This window comes from Mauremys reevesii, unplaced genomic scaffold (genome assembly GCF_016161935.1).
Source record: "Mauremys reevesii isolate NIE-2019 unplaced genomic scaffold, ASM1616193v1 Contig36, whole genome shotgun sequence".
NCBI classification, from domain to species: Eukaryota; Metazoa; Chordata; order Testudines; family Geoemydidae; genus Mauremys; species Mauremys reevesii.
In genome coordinates, this window is record NW_024100847.1 from 281,824 (window position 1) to 295,788 (window position 13,965).

The 13,965-nt window shown below is 48.0% G+C and overlaps 2 protein-coding genes across 13 annotated transcripts in view; both read left to right on the forward strand.

The window, feature by feature from the left end:
* LOC120393914 (complement receptor type 2-like) overlaps nt 1-13,965 on the forward strand; it is a 341,488-nt gene that overhangs the window by 242,236 nt on the left and 85,287 nt on the right. The gene's annotated exons all lie outside the window — the stretch shown is intronic.
* LOC120393911 (complement receptor type 1-like) overlaps nt 1-13,965 on the forward strand; it is a 404,201-nt gene that overhangs the window by 181,666 nt on the left and 208,570 nt on the right. For 6 of the 12 annotated variants that reach the window (XR_005592155.1, XR_005592156.1, XM_039518354.1 and 3 more), the window contains exon 22: nt 12,686-12,880. The exons of 1 other annotated variant lie outside the window; for it this stretch is intronic. Coding sequence is in view for 9 of the 11 variants with exons in the window: in XM_039518354.1 (XP_039374288.1) it covers nt 12,686-12,880 (195 nt within the window). In the remaining 2 variants the exon portion in view is untranslated. Of the gene's footprint in view, nt 1-5,227; nt 5,417-7,519; nt 7,709-9,740; nt 9,841-10,751; nt 10,835-11,757; nt 11,953-12,685; nt 12,881-13,965 lie in introns of all 12 variants that reach the window. 5 more of the 12 variants (XM_039518362.1, XM_039518353.1, XM_039518352.1 and 2 more) reach the window with 2 other exon arrangements.

The window sequence follows — 13,965 nt, forward strand, 5'->3', positions numbered from 1 at the left end:
CAAAGGGCTCTGGGCTGCCAGCAGCCGTGGGAGCCCAGAGCCCTTTAAATCCCAGCTGCGGCCGGGAATCAGAGGGCTCTGGGCTGCCGGCAGCCGTGGGGAGCCCAGAGCCCTTTAAATCTCAGCCGAGGCCAGGAATCAGAGGGCTCTGGGCTGCCAGCAGAGATTCCCAGCCGCGGCTGCCGGCAGCCCAGAGCCCTTTGAATCCCAGCCCGCGGCCGCTGATTGCCCCCTCCCCGGACCCCGGCCCCAACTGCCCCCAGGACTCCCACCCCTATCTAAGCACCGCTGGTCCTTGTCCCCTGATACCCCTCTCCTGGGACCCCTGCCCCTAACTGCCCCCAGGATTCCACCCCTATCTAAATGCTGCTGCTCCTTATCGCCCGATTGCCCTCCCGAGACCCCGGCCTCTAACTGCCCGTTGGGACCCCTGCCCCTATCTAAGCCTCCCTTCTCATTGTCCCCAACTGCCCCCTCCTGAGACCCCAACTTTCCCCAGGACCCCTACCTGTCCCCTGATAAACCTCTGGGACTCCCATGCCTATCCAATTGCTGCCTGTCCCTGACTGCCCCTCCGAACCTCTGCCCCATCCAACCCCCTTGCTCCTGTCCCTTGACTGCCCCTGGAACCTCCTACCCCTTCTCCAACCCCCAGCCCGCTTACCGTGCCACTCAGACTAGCGTGCCTGGCTCTGTGCAGCTCCAGACAGTTGCTGCCATGCTCCCCCGTGGAGCCCACAGCCCCCTCCCCCCGCCCCCAGCACCTGCCTTCCAGATTTGAACAACTCAAAATTCAGGAGTGCTCAAGCTCGGTTTGGGCAGCTTTTACTTCATTTCTCCCAAATCAAATATACTGATCCACTGTAACTTGCTGTAGAAAAAGTAGGATAAAATTGAGCAAGAAATGCTTATTAGGACTGGAATTGCTATTTTCAACAGCCATTGCCTTTTTGTTTGTTTGAAAGGACAGTGATATTGCATTGGCAAATTCCCCATAGAAAGAAAGAGTGGAACAAAAGAATAATAAAGGCACCTCAACTTTTCCTCATTTATGGAGGACAGTCTTACAATATGCATCCAGATATCCTCCAATCATACAAGCTGAAAATTGTTCCACTTTACTGCAGCTCTGTAACCATATGGGAACCAATCCTGTCTGTGTTTTGTGCACATCCAAAATTCCTGCTGAATGACCCGCCCTGGGAGCGAGTTACCAGTGACCCAGAGCGGGGGCGGCAGGAGGTGGGGGGGCACTGGTGGGGTGAAGCCCAGCGCTGGGGCGGCAGGGTGGGTGGGGGGAAAACCCAGGACTGGGACAGCAGGAGGGTACAGGGGGAGCCCAGGGCTGGGAAGGGGGGCAGCCAAATTTTTTTTGCTTGGGGCAGGAAAAAACTTAGAGCCGACCCTGCCGGGTTCCCCCAGCCGCCAGAGCCCCGGGCCCTTTAATTTGACCCTGAGTGCTCCCAGCCACCTCTTTAGCTGTAAAAGCAGCAAAGAATCCTGTGGCACCTTATAGACTAACAGACGTTTTGCAGCATGAGCTTTCGTGGGTGAATACCCACTTCGTCGGATGCACTCTTTAGCTGGGAGCCCCTGGTTGATTTAAAATAAAGTATCACCTCCCCACCCCCAACCTTCCTTTTTGGCCCACAGCTGTTATGGTGGGGCGGCGTTGGGGAAGGAGGGTTTGTTTCTGCAGGGCTGGGTGGCCCTGGAGTGGGGTGTTTCTGTGGGGCCGGGAGGTTTCGGCCCTCAGCTGTTTTCTTTGGAGGAATGTGGCCCTCACCACTTTACGAGTTGTGCAGGCCTACTCTAAGACATGCTCTTCTTAAAACAGTATCCTCCTTTGGTGTTCACTCATGGTTTTCCTACCTTTCTCTTTGTACCTTTACTATTTTTTTCCATGGGGGGGAGGGAGGGAGTCCTCTCACTTCTGCTTTCCGCTGGATTCCCACAGCACTCTGACTTTGGCCCATTTCTCTTTTCTCTCTGTGCCTCTTTGCTAAATGATCTCATCTGTTGACATGGTTGGTGTTGGCTACCATCTTTATCCTGATGACTCTCAGATCTACTTTACGAGTCGTATGTAACCTGTCTCCCTCCACCAAATCCTGCATTTCAGCTCTTCTTTCTGATGCTTCCTCATGGATATTTCACTAATAGTTTAAATTTAACCTGGCCAAAGGGGGGCCCTGGATGCCATGTAATGCCAATAATTCCTTGAACTTGCCATTATCAACTAGCTAGTTCCCTGTAGGCATCATGGCAAAAGTAGATCATCAAGAGGGGGAAATTGGGGAATGGCCTTGCAGATGAGCCTCTTCTCCCCTCCCCACACCCCAGCACTGGCTCCCCGGACAGCGCCTGGGCGCAAAGCGGTGACACAAGCCCCGCCCCCATTTCTCAGGCCCCGCCCCCATCATCTCCTGGCAGCGCCCCTTCTCCCCGCCCCCTTCCCTCGCGGTCCCTGAGCTCCTGCCCCGACGGTGCGGGCAGAGCCGGAGCGAGCGGCCCCGCCATGGTCTCGGCTCCGCGCTGCCGGCCCGGCGCCCGGGGCTCCTGGCGCTGCTGCTGCTGCCCCTGCCCGGGGCTCGCGGTGAGTCGCGGCGGCCCCAGCAGCGGGCGCTGCCCCGGGCTGCGCGGGGCCGGCGGGCGGGGACCTGCTGCTGCCCCGCACTGGCTGCGCGGGGCGCGGAGCGGGGGGCAGCGAGCCCCGCCCGAGCGGCAGCGCCCCACCGGCTCCCGGCGCAGGGGCTCGGCCCGGCCAGTCGGGCCCTGGGAGCGAGCGGCCGCGGGGCAGCCCGGGCCGGGGGACAGGGGTGAGCGGGCGGGCAGCGGGCTCGGCCCCACGGCCCGTCGGGGCGGGTGTTTCCGCTGCCCCAGACCCGCCGGGCGGTGCCTTGTCTTGGCCCAGCTTCTGCCCGGGAGAGACAAGCCCGGAGCTACCCAGAGCCCGTCCCCGGCCTGGGAACCAACTCACCGGCTGCAGCGTGGCTGGGTGGGGCCGGGTCTGGCTGGGAGCCCAGATAACGGTGCGTGGAGGCCTTTGCTCACCCGGCCCCTGGCTTTACCCCGGCTGTGCTGGGTCCTCTACTGGTGAGGCGGCCTCTCAGCCCGGTTTTAGTGTAATTAACCCTGTCACCGTCTCGCTGTGAAGTGGGGAGACTGAGTTGTTGGCTCCAGAGACGATACCCCCAGCACCTGGGTGTGTTGTAAGGAATCAGCGCAGAGCTGGTAGCTGAAGTGTTGTGAGCTGATGAGATGGTCCCAAGAGAGGACAGGATCGGCAGGGGAGTGCAGGCTAATGGAAGCCCAGATCAGACAGGATTAAGAAAGAGAATTTGATCAGTGAGCTCAGACACAAGGAGGAGGAAGACGAGACTTGCTTGGGAAGGAGCAGTTACAGAACTGGAGAGAATCAAGGATGCTGTTAGAAGGCAGAAACACAACGCAGTAAATGTAAGAATGGCCGCAGTAGGTCTGATCAATGGTCCATCTACCCCAGTAGTCAATGCCAGATGCTTCACAGGGAATGAACAGAACAGGGTGATTATAGAGTGATCCATCCCCTGTTGTCCAGTGCCAGAGTCTGGTAGTTAGAGGTTAAAGGACACCCAGAGCATGTGGTTGTGCCCCTGACCATCATGGTTAATAGCCGTTGATGGACCTGCCCTCCATGAACATAACTAATTCTCTTTTCAACTCAGTTATACTTTTGGCCTTCGCAACATCATGTTCAATGATGTTAGAAGGGAAGGGAGGAAGGGATATGGGGCAATAGTTGAAGGCATAGGTGGGATCAGAGGAGGACTTTTGGGATTGGGAGAGACCGGAGCTTGTTTGCATTTGAATCTAGTGAGCTGGCAACGTGTCAGGGGATCTTCTACTGTGAATGGCACTCCAGGCATGTTTACTGGGCCAAAGATTATCCATCTCTGAAAATGTATTATAATTCTCACGGTTGTGCGCAGGACCAGACTGATTACGGTTCAAAGAGTTAATTGATGGTGTGGTACAAGGGCGGGACACCTAAAGCATGTGGATCTCTCGCACTGTGCAGTCTCAGAAATATTAAGGAAAATGAAATGAGTCAAATTAGTTTCATTTTTTTCTTGTTTGTCTTAGTGATGTTGTTCAGTGGTACTTTGACTTGTGTGTGAGGAGGCAGAGCTTTGACATATTTGTAGGAGAGTGAAGGGGGAAATCTGGGACTGGGCCTCTTTTCTTTTAGCCTGTTTTGTCAGATACTAACACTGTAAAAGTCACTCTAGCCATCTTGTGGCATCTGATGTCTTTCTGTGAGTGGCCTGGCTGTTTATATGATTTTCAGAACAGTCAGATGTTTTATACAGTGTCTATGCTGAAAACAATCCTGAAAAATCCCCAAATAAAACTGGTGATTGTAAGGGGGAGAAATATCCAGTCTAGCACTGAGCACAGGATTCATGGTGGTCAAAAGCTTTTGTTTAAGGGACGAATCTCTCCAGCTTGACCTGTCCCCCTAGCTGGCTCACTTGGAGTGTGGGTGGGAGCTGGAGGGTTGCTTAGGCTGGAGCTCATCATGCAGTGTGGACTCCGCTGCTCTGTGCTGCTAATCCAATCAGGGGCGGCTCTAGGAATTCCGCCGCCCCAAGCACAGCGGCACGCTGCAGGGGGCGCGCTGTCGGTCGCCGGTCCTGCGGCTCCCGGGGACCTCTGGCAGACGTGCCTGCGGAGGGTGCGCTGGTCCCACGGCTCTGGGGGTGCATCCGCAGTCATGCCTGCGGGAGGTCCACTGGTCCGGCGGCTCCGGTGGATCTCCCACAAGCATGACTGCGGAAAATCCGCCGGAGCTGCCTGCCGCCGTCCCGGCAAAATGCCGCCCCACGCGCGCGCTTGGCGCGCTGGGATCTGTAGCCGGCCCTGAATCCAATCACTCTCTGCACCTCCACCATTCTTTTGCAGCGAGGTTGCTCTCGCTAGGCTAATTCCTGTTTAGATAACTTGACCTAGCACAGCAGTGAAGATGCCTTTAGTTTCAACCCCTGGCTGTGGGAAGCTTGTCTGTTCTCATAGGCTACTGGAAAACCTGAGGAACCCCCACAACGGTGCTCACCTGCCTGTGGCAGGTCCCTGTAACATCTAAGGCATGTCAGGATCCTTTTGAATGAAGGCAGCTGTGTGAAATTATTTACAATAAATCTCTCTCTTGTTAAAATTAGAGTATGTTCTTCTGTTTTTTGGATAGGTCAGTGTGGGGCCCTGCCAATGCTCAGTCGTGCCAGCCCCCAGGATACCAGTTGCACAGAGGGCTGCCCTATCGGCACAGAAGTGACCTACAGGTGCCATGATGGCTTTGTTAAAATCCCTGGAAAGTCAGACACTGTCATTTGCCTTTCAAACTCAGAGTGGTCAACCTTTGGAGAGTTTTGTAGTGGTAAGTATTTTATTTTCTCTGGAACAAATTTCCTCTGGCCACCCTCCGCTGATGGAAATGTCAGACTTTCCCCCACTGAATAGGCCTACTCAAAATTAGCTTTAATAACTAGTTTCAAGTTCCTTTCTGGATCAGTGACAATATACAATTAAGCTGCTTATTCAAGAATCTTGTTACAAAGCAATCTGTGAACATCCATCAGTGAGACGACTTGTACTTCATTCAGGAATGTGCGGTTTAGAGCGACAGGAATGGGAAGTAATTTTATATTTGAGTTTTGACTGCCCAGAAATAAGTGGGGATGCCTCCATCCTTGGGATGCTCAGACAGTTTTGCTGCATCATCTGGCAAAAGTGAAATAAAGCTGTTTCAGAAATGATTTACCTGCACATTACCACTTATATTAAAAAATTGCATAAGCGTCCTGGCCAATGGGAGCTGGGGGCATGGTGCCTGTGGGAGAGAGTCATGCGGAGCTGCTTGTGCACCTCCGCCTAGGAGCTGGACCTGCTTCCGAGGCTCAGAATGGTTCGCGGTGCTAGGACAAGCAGGAAGCCTGCCTTAGCATCCCTGCTGCACCGCTGACAGGGAGCCGCCCGAGGTAAGCCCATGCCCCAATCCCCAGCCAGGCATGAGCGGCTGAGAGGAGGAGGATTTTGTTCAATCAGTGGTGACTGAGGTCGTGGAGAAGGAAAGATTTGTGAGGGAACACAAGCTCTGTGTTTGCCATGTGGAGTTTAAGCTACTGGCAGGGAATCCAAACAGGAGTTTTGTGAGTTGTCAATATAACAATTGCATCCAAAGCTGAGAGCAGATAGGATCCCAAAGGCAGGGTGCACAAGGAAAAGAGGGTGGGCCAAGGAGAGAATCCTGGCAGATTCTCACTGGTGGGGTGGGAGTGGGGGGAGTTGGAGAATCCACTAAACTAGAGCTGAAAGTAGGAGATGGAAGAATCAGGAGAAAAACCGTGAGAGGCTGGAGTGACAATAGCCAGTAGATGATGGGACTGAAAGAAGTAGAAATGGTTGATGCTGTCCAAGAAGGGGCGGCTCCAGGCACCAGCACCCAAAGGCCTGCGGGAGAGAGTCGCGTGGAGCCGATTGTGTCACTCATGGCTCCAGGCACCAGTCGCCATGAGGGCGGAAGAGTCAGGCAGCCTTCAGCAGCATGCCTGCGGGAGGTCCGACGGTCCCACGGCTTCGGCAGTAATTCGGCAGCACGTACACCGAAGCCACGGGACCGGCAGACCTCCTGCAGGCATGCCGCCGAAGGCTGCCTGACCACCGTCCTTGGGGTGGCAAAATACATAGAGCTGTCCCTGTGTCCAAGGCACCAAGCAATCAAGGAGAATGGGGTGGGGTAGAGGCCCTGGGAATTGTGTGAGACTTCAATAAAGTGGAGAGGATGGACACACACTGGAGAGGGTCACAAGGTTAGAGTTGAAGATAACCGTGCCGTGGTTGTAAACAGAATGTTCAGTTTGAATTGGAGATGAGGACAGGGGGGAAATCTGTCTTTTTCTTTCTACATGCTTTAATCTACCAATGCCTTTCTCTCTCTTAGCTCCTTCCTTTTCTTTTTTACTCCTTAGTTCATATCACCCGCTTCTTGGAGCAGCACCCAGTTATCTTTGTCCAAGTTGCTTGCCTCTCTTCCTTAAAAATAATTTAAAAAAAAATCTCCCTTCCCCTGCATATTTTGTAAAGTGTCCTGCTCTAATGCTCATATGCAGCTCTGTGGCTGTACTGTTACAGCTGCTGCTGCCTCTAAATAGGGTTATCAGATAGCAACTGTGAAAAAATGGTAATAGGCGCCTATAGAAGAAAAACTCCCAAAAAACAGGATTGTCCCTTTAAAAATGGAACATCTGATCACCCTACCTCTAAATCATAAACTTTTGGGGCAGGGTACCTGTTTGGTACCCTTCACTTATGTGAGACAGCTCTGTTTCTGTTTCTTGAGAGAGAGAGCGAGAGAGAGAGAGTGTGTGTGTGTGTGATAAATAGAAAGCTAAAAGTAAAAATTTTGTGCCTATCTTTATAGCTAAATCTTTTAGACCCAGTGTCTTCCCACCCCCCACCTTTTTTTTTTTATTTTGGCTAGCTGGCTGTGATGCCCCACCAAGGTTAAAATCTGCTACCTTAAGCAAGGAAGATGAGCAGAAGAATTACTCTCCTACTGGGAGCACTGTGAGTTATGTCTGTCGCCCAGGATATGAGAGCACCGAACTGAAACGTGTCATTACTTGTCTTGAGAATTTAACATGGTCAGAAGCCCCTGAGTTCTGTAGAGGTGAGTGTCTTTTTTGTCACTTTTCTCTCTCCGCTGAGCGAGTGGCCCTCTGTGTTTTGTGTTAAGGAGCTGGTTCGCATTTCAGTACCAGCTTGTCAGTGTTAGTTTGAAAACCTTTTTGTCAGGTTTTGATTTTAAATTTGAATTCAGCTTTAAATGGTGAGAGAAAGCAAAGTGAGTACTATTGAATGTGAGACAACGCTTGAAGTAATTAAGCTTTTCATTGTGTTCGTTGTGCTTCCCAGCAGCAATAGGAAATCACAAATAAAGCAGTAAAATTAATATCATACTGTGGTAAATATCCATTTTAAAATGTTGAGCACAGTATCCCTGGAAACTATATGTGAAGGAGAATGATAGTATTATTTTTGTCATTGTTAAAATTCACACGTTTAAAAACTCTAGCCTCAGAGACTACTCATTCAGCATACAGTTCAACCAAACTGAATCACCATATTAAAAATAAAGGCAATATTTAATAACCATATGTATGGCAAAGTTGTTCAAATACCAAAATATGTAACAAAACTTAAATGAAGAATGGCATGCATTGTGAAGAATACCGCAAGTTTTGGTAAAGCTACCTATATTGAGTGTCAAGTATCAGAGGGGTAGCCATGTTAGTCTGGATCTGTAAAAGCAGCAAAGAATCCTGTGGCACCTTATAGACTAACAGACGTTTTGCAGCATGAGCTTTCGTGGGTGAATACCCACTTCGTCTGATGCAAGCAGATCTTAAGGTGGCCATTCTGCAGCAAAAAAAACTTCAGGACCAGACTTCAAAGAGAAACTGCTGAGCTTCAGTTCATCTGCAAATTTGACACCATCAGCTCAGGATTAAGCAAAGACTGTGAATGGCTTTCCAACTACAGAACCAGTTTCTCCTCCCTTGGTTTTCACACCTCAACTGATAGAACAGGGCCTCATCCTCCCTGATTGAACTAACCTCGTTATCTCTAGCTTGCTTCTTGCTTGCATATATATACCTGCCCCTGGAAATTTCCACTACTTGCATCCGACGAAGTGGGTATTCACCCACGAAAGCTCATGCTGCAAAACGTCTGTTAGTCTATAAGGTGCCACAGGATTCTTTGCTGCTTATATTGAGTGTGTGTCTGTTGCATTCCATGCAAAGCCTCATTAATACAGGGTGAGAGCAAGGAGCCAACTGAGTGATCACCCTTAACCGCAGCTCCTTGAATGTCTGTATTCTATTCTGTTTGACAAACATAGTCTATATCGTAACACTGACGTGAATTTCTTGTGCAGTCTTAGACTCAAGTGGTCTCGCATGCCTGATTAGGAAAATACTTCATGTATATAATAGGCCATATATTTTTATGTGCAAAAATCTTGTCCACATCAATGTCAGAAATCTTTTTCAATATAATCATTAATCCTAGTTGTAGTTTTCTCTGTGGCTCCTGGAATGCAGCATGTCTCTTCTGTTTGCCATGTCCACATGGTGAATTTCTGATAGTGTGCTCTTTATGGTAATAAGTGCCTGGCACCAGGGGAAGCATCACAAATAACTCCCAGTACCAGGTAGGAGGAGTCTCTGCCATTGAAGTTGACAAAGTGATAGAATTAAACACGTAAGATGGACAATAAGAATATCCACAGTTAAGTAGGAGAGTGAACTAACTGGACTGCAGGTCTGCCATTGCCATAGTCCAGGGGAGGCCAAACTTACTGACCCTTCGAGCCAAATACAACAACCTTCAGAAGTTCAAGAGCTGGAGCAGGAGGCACCTGCTGGGGCTCGGGGCTTCAGCTCTGCTCCTCCTGAAGCCCTGAGACCCGCCTCCCTGCTGGGCAGAAACCTCTAACCCACCACCCTGCTCCAAGGCAGAGGTCCCAAGAGCCTCCACCCCAAGTCTGGTAGTGAGGCTCTGTGAGCTGCACTTTAACTGTAAAAGAGCCACATGCGGCTCACGAGCCACAGTTTGGCCACCCCGGCCATAGTCTCTTCTAAGTCTGTTAGTTTGTTGCATCAACATAACACGCTAACACTGATCTTGTTCTGTGCTAGGGAAATCGTGTGGCGTTCCAAAAGGACCAGAGCATGGCAGAGCTGTTGTTCTAACCAATGACCTGTATGGTGCAAGAGCAAACATCATTTGTGATGAAGGGTGAGTGTTGCGCAACCGGTGCTGATGAATTCACAGAGCTTAGTTTGGTGAACAGTGGAAAATGAATAATAGAAATTCCGATCTAATTTAAAAACCTAACCTGAGCAGGTGCTACAGATCTGCTGTCCTGGCTTCAGGGCCCTATTGAAAAAGTATAACCTTCCAGCTGAATTTGGCCAGGTGTGGCTCATGATCCCTCAGTCCTCCAGATGAAAGATAAAGTTGGGAGGAAGCAGGTGCAGCTATGGTATTGTGAGGTGCACTTCAATTTGTTCAAGCTGCTGTTGGAAAAAACTTCCAGAATATGTGATTGGGTTCTAGTTTCATTGGTACTTTCTGGACATCAGAGTAACTGAACGGAGAAGCAAATGGCATGAGCATGGATGTCTTCATTTTAATTAATATATCATTTTGTTTTTCACTGTATCACCCATTTTGGTGGTATGAGCAGACAACAAGGGTTAGATTCCCTGTGCTGGGATCAGGATGATTGGGAGGGGCTGGTTATGGAATAAATTTTGGAACTTATCTATGGACTTCTTCCACCTTTTGGAAATGTAAGAAATAAGAAGCGTTAAAAAATGTGGAGAAGAGAGACTTAATTGTTTCCCTTTGCTAAAGTTTACCAAAGATATTGCGCAGAAATTCCCAAGCATCTAGCTAGTGTAGACTTGAAGGGGAAGGATTTCACCTTCTAACATGGTCTCTGCAATCTTATACCCACCTATTTGCTTGTTCTACATTGGCTTTAACAACTCGGCATTCCTTGCTACTAGGGATCATGTTGGTACTTGAAGCAGAAATGACCCTACAGGCTCACCTACGGGCAGAAAGAACCCCTTTTCCAAAGTTCTGGACTATTACAGGAGTAATTAGAGAGTTAGGTAAGAAACTTTTTCTCTTTTCTTTAGGTTCAGATTACATGGACGGACTTTCATCCAATGTTTGCTGAAGGGAGATCAAGTTGAATGGAGTCAACTTCCAACTTGTCAAGGTCAGGCTATTTTTATGGCTTTCAGAGGAACTCATGATTGGAGCTGTTAGAGAGCAACTGTTACAGCCTTTTAATGTGTGTTTTATATTCGATCATACAGATATTTTTGGGAGCGGGGAGACATGATGAAAGTGTAGGAGGATCCATGGTGTTGCTGGTGCCTTCTGTGGAAGCCACACTTCAAACAAACAAAAAAACCCCACAGCCCTCTCTATCCCGACAGAGCATTCCCCTTGAGTTTGCTGTCTGGTGTATAGATTGCAATCCAACTAAAGACCTAAACACAATTAAACCCTGAACATGAGGATGGTGGGGTTTGATTAGTTTCTCATTCCTCACCAAATAATCTCTGCTGCTTTTGAAGTCTTTCATCCAATTTACTTTTATTTAGTGTAATTCCTCCATGTTAACTATTCTCCTCCCTTCTCCTCAAAACTAACCAACCAACCCTGGACTCCACACTTTCAATCTGAGGCTATTTCAGAGTGAAACCCAGTCTTAAAACTTCTTCCCAATTTATTTGCTTTAACCTTATTGTCCTTTTGGACACTGCTTCTGGAACATTGTAAAAGCGCAACTATTGTCTTTCAAGGATGTCAATCAACTAGTCCCAGTTGCTTGTATATAATATTGGGGAGGGATGTGTTCTGATAAGGCTGTTATCCAGGATTTGTTTAATGGAGCCAGAATCTTCTATCTGAAAGGATATTGGGAGTGAAGAAAAGTTTGAAAGCACAAAGTCTTGTAAATCTAAGGAAGGTAATGCCTCACGTTTTGTTAAGACACAGTACTAATTACACTCTCTAATAGTTGCATTTTTTCCCCTTTTGGGGAGGAATTGTAAACAAATGTTTACTTATTCTTTACAGTTCACCTCTAACTGAAATGTGCATTAATCATGATGCCGTTCTCTTTTCCTTCAGCGATTACTTGTTCTCTTCCTCCTTATGTTACCAATGGGATGCACAATGGCAGCAACGTGGAAATCTTTGTCTATAACTCATTGGTAACTTACAAATGTGACCAGGGTTTCTCTCTTATTGGAGAGGCCTCCATTCAGTGTACAACTAAAGATAACATCTATGGAGTCTGGAATGGGTCTGCCCCTGAATGCAAAGGTGACTGTCTGGTTTTATCTTCCTCTTGTTCTACTTTCTCCCACCAGAAAAGAAAAAACAATATTTTGATTGCTAGGCAAACCCATGAACATGAGGAACATTGAGTTAGTCATTAATCGTCTAAAGATATAACTTGTGGTAAACCGGGTTGCTGTAGGAAGCATAATCCTTAAAAAGTGGCTGTCACTGCATGTACACACAAGGAGGGAAAATTAAGATCTCACGGGTAATGTTAATTCTGTGGTTTCCTAACGGCTGAATGCTTTGCAATTTTAATAACTTGTGTCTGTTGTGGGTTTTATGTAACTTCTGGGCTTTTCGAAAAGAAAAAGAAGTCCTATGTGGAACTAACGTCTCATAATCCACCTCCACGTGTCATTGATGTTTGATTCTTGGGCCTAAGGTACTGCAGGATAGACCTCTGTCAAGTTATAGAACTAATTATAATAGGTGACAGCAGGAGTAAATTGTTATCTGGACCAAACACAAGAGGAGGATGCCCAACACACTAAAATAATGGAATATATATGCATGAATAACCTCATTGTACACACCGCGTAGCCAAGTATTTAGATTTGGCAAATTCTTTCAGTTACGCTACGTGCAATGTTAAGTCCCCTTCAAATGGCTAAATAGCTTTCTAGGGGGACCTAAGACAACTTTCTTAGTGAAACTCTCTTCGGTTCCCCTTCAGTGTATCCTTTAATTTTCATGTTGACATTCTTTGCTTCAGCAATACCTTGTCCTCCACCTCCTGATATCACCCATGGATCCCTTACTGGTCAGAGTGAACAAGAGTTTTCCTTTGGCTCAGTGGTAACTTACAAATGTGACGAGGGCTTCTCTCTTATTGGAAAGGCTTCCATTCATTGTACAACGAAAGATAATGTCAATGGAGAGTGGAGTGGGCCTGCCCCTGAATGCAAAGGTTAGTAGCGTCTGTTTTTATCCCCTTCTTATTCTACCATCTCCTCCCAGGAAAAACTATATTTTGATTGCTAAGTAAACCCATAAACCTGAGGAGATTCAGTTGGTGCTTAGTCCCCCTAAATACTTATCATGAAATCTAGTTACTGTTGGAAAACTGAAGAATAACGGACACTTCATAAATCATTCCTGGAAACCATTTTTGCCTCTAATACCTCCTGTATTTTTTGTCTCCCTTCAGCGTTCCAAGGTTGCAGTTAATTCTCATGTTACAAACAGTTGATTTTAAGTGGAGATAAACTCTTCAACTAAGGTTTTACTTTATGCCAGTACCCTACTACTCAGTGCGAAAGTGTGGGGAGGGGGAGAGAGAGCCTTACAAGGAGGATTTTTTTGGGAACCCTATTTTTCAGAACTCTCTGGGAGGGTTCCTTGGCAGTGAAGGCTCAGGCTTCTGTAAGTTCATATCACAGCCATAAAGTTCTTAGAAGGGGGAAATAAAGGTCATTGTACAATCCTCCTTTGGGCGACGGCAGTGTTCACTCACACTATTTCATTTAGTTAACAATGCATTTATGTACTTGGTATTCAAGCAGCTGCAACAATTTGGTTTTATTCTTGCTGAGTTACCCAGGCTAACAGCTGGGGTGGAGGCTCTTTCAGAGCCATTAGGTAGGTTGATCACCTCGCTGCTTTAATATTAAACTCTCCCAAAAGCGGGGAAGTTCAGTTCCAGAATATCATTGTATGTAGATGTTTAACTCGTGCAGTTTACTGGAGGGGGTTGGGGGAGGGGTCTGATAGTCTACATACAGCACAGCACCCAACCGTATGGGTAACGCCTTCTTAAAGGGAAAGATCCAAAGTTTATGCTACCTGCTGTAGTCGAGTATCAGGCTTTGCATGTATGTATTATATTCTGTTTGACAAACATAGGCTATATCTTAATACTGATGTGAATTTCTTGTGCAGTCTTAGATTCAAGTAGTCTGGCATGCCTGATTAGGAAGTAACTTTATGTACATAATAGGCCTTTTTTTGTTTGTTTGTTTGTTTGTTTCTGCAGAGCTGGCCCCGGTTACAGAG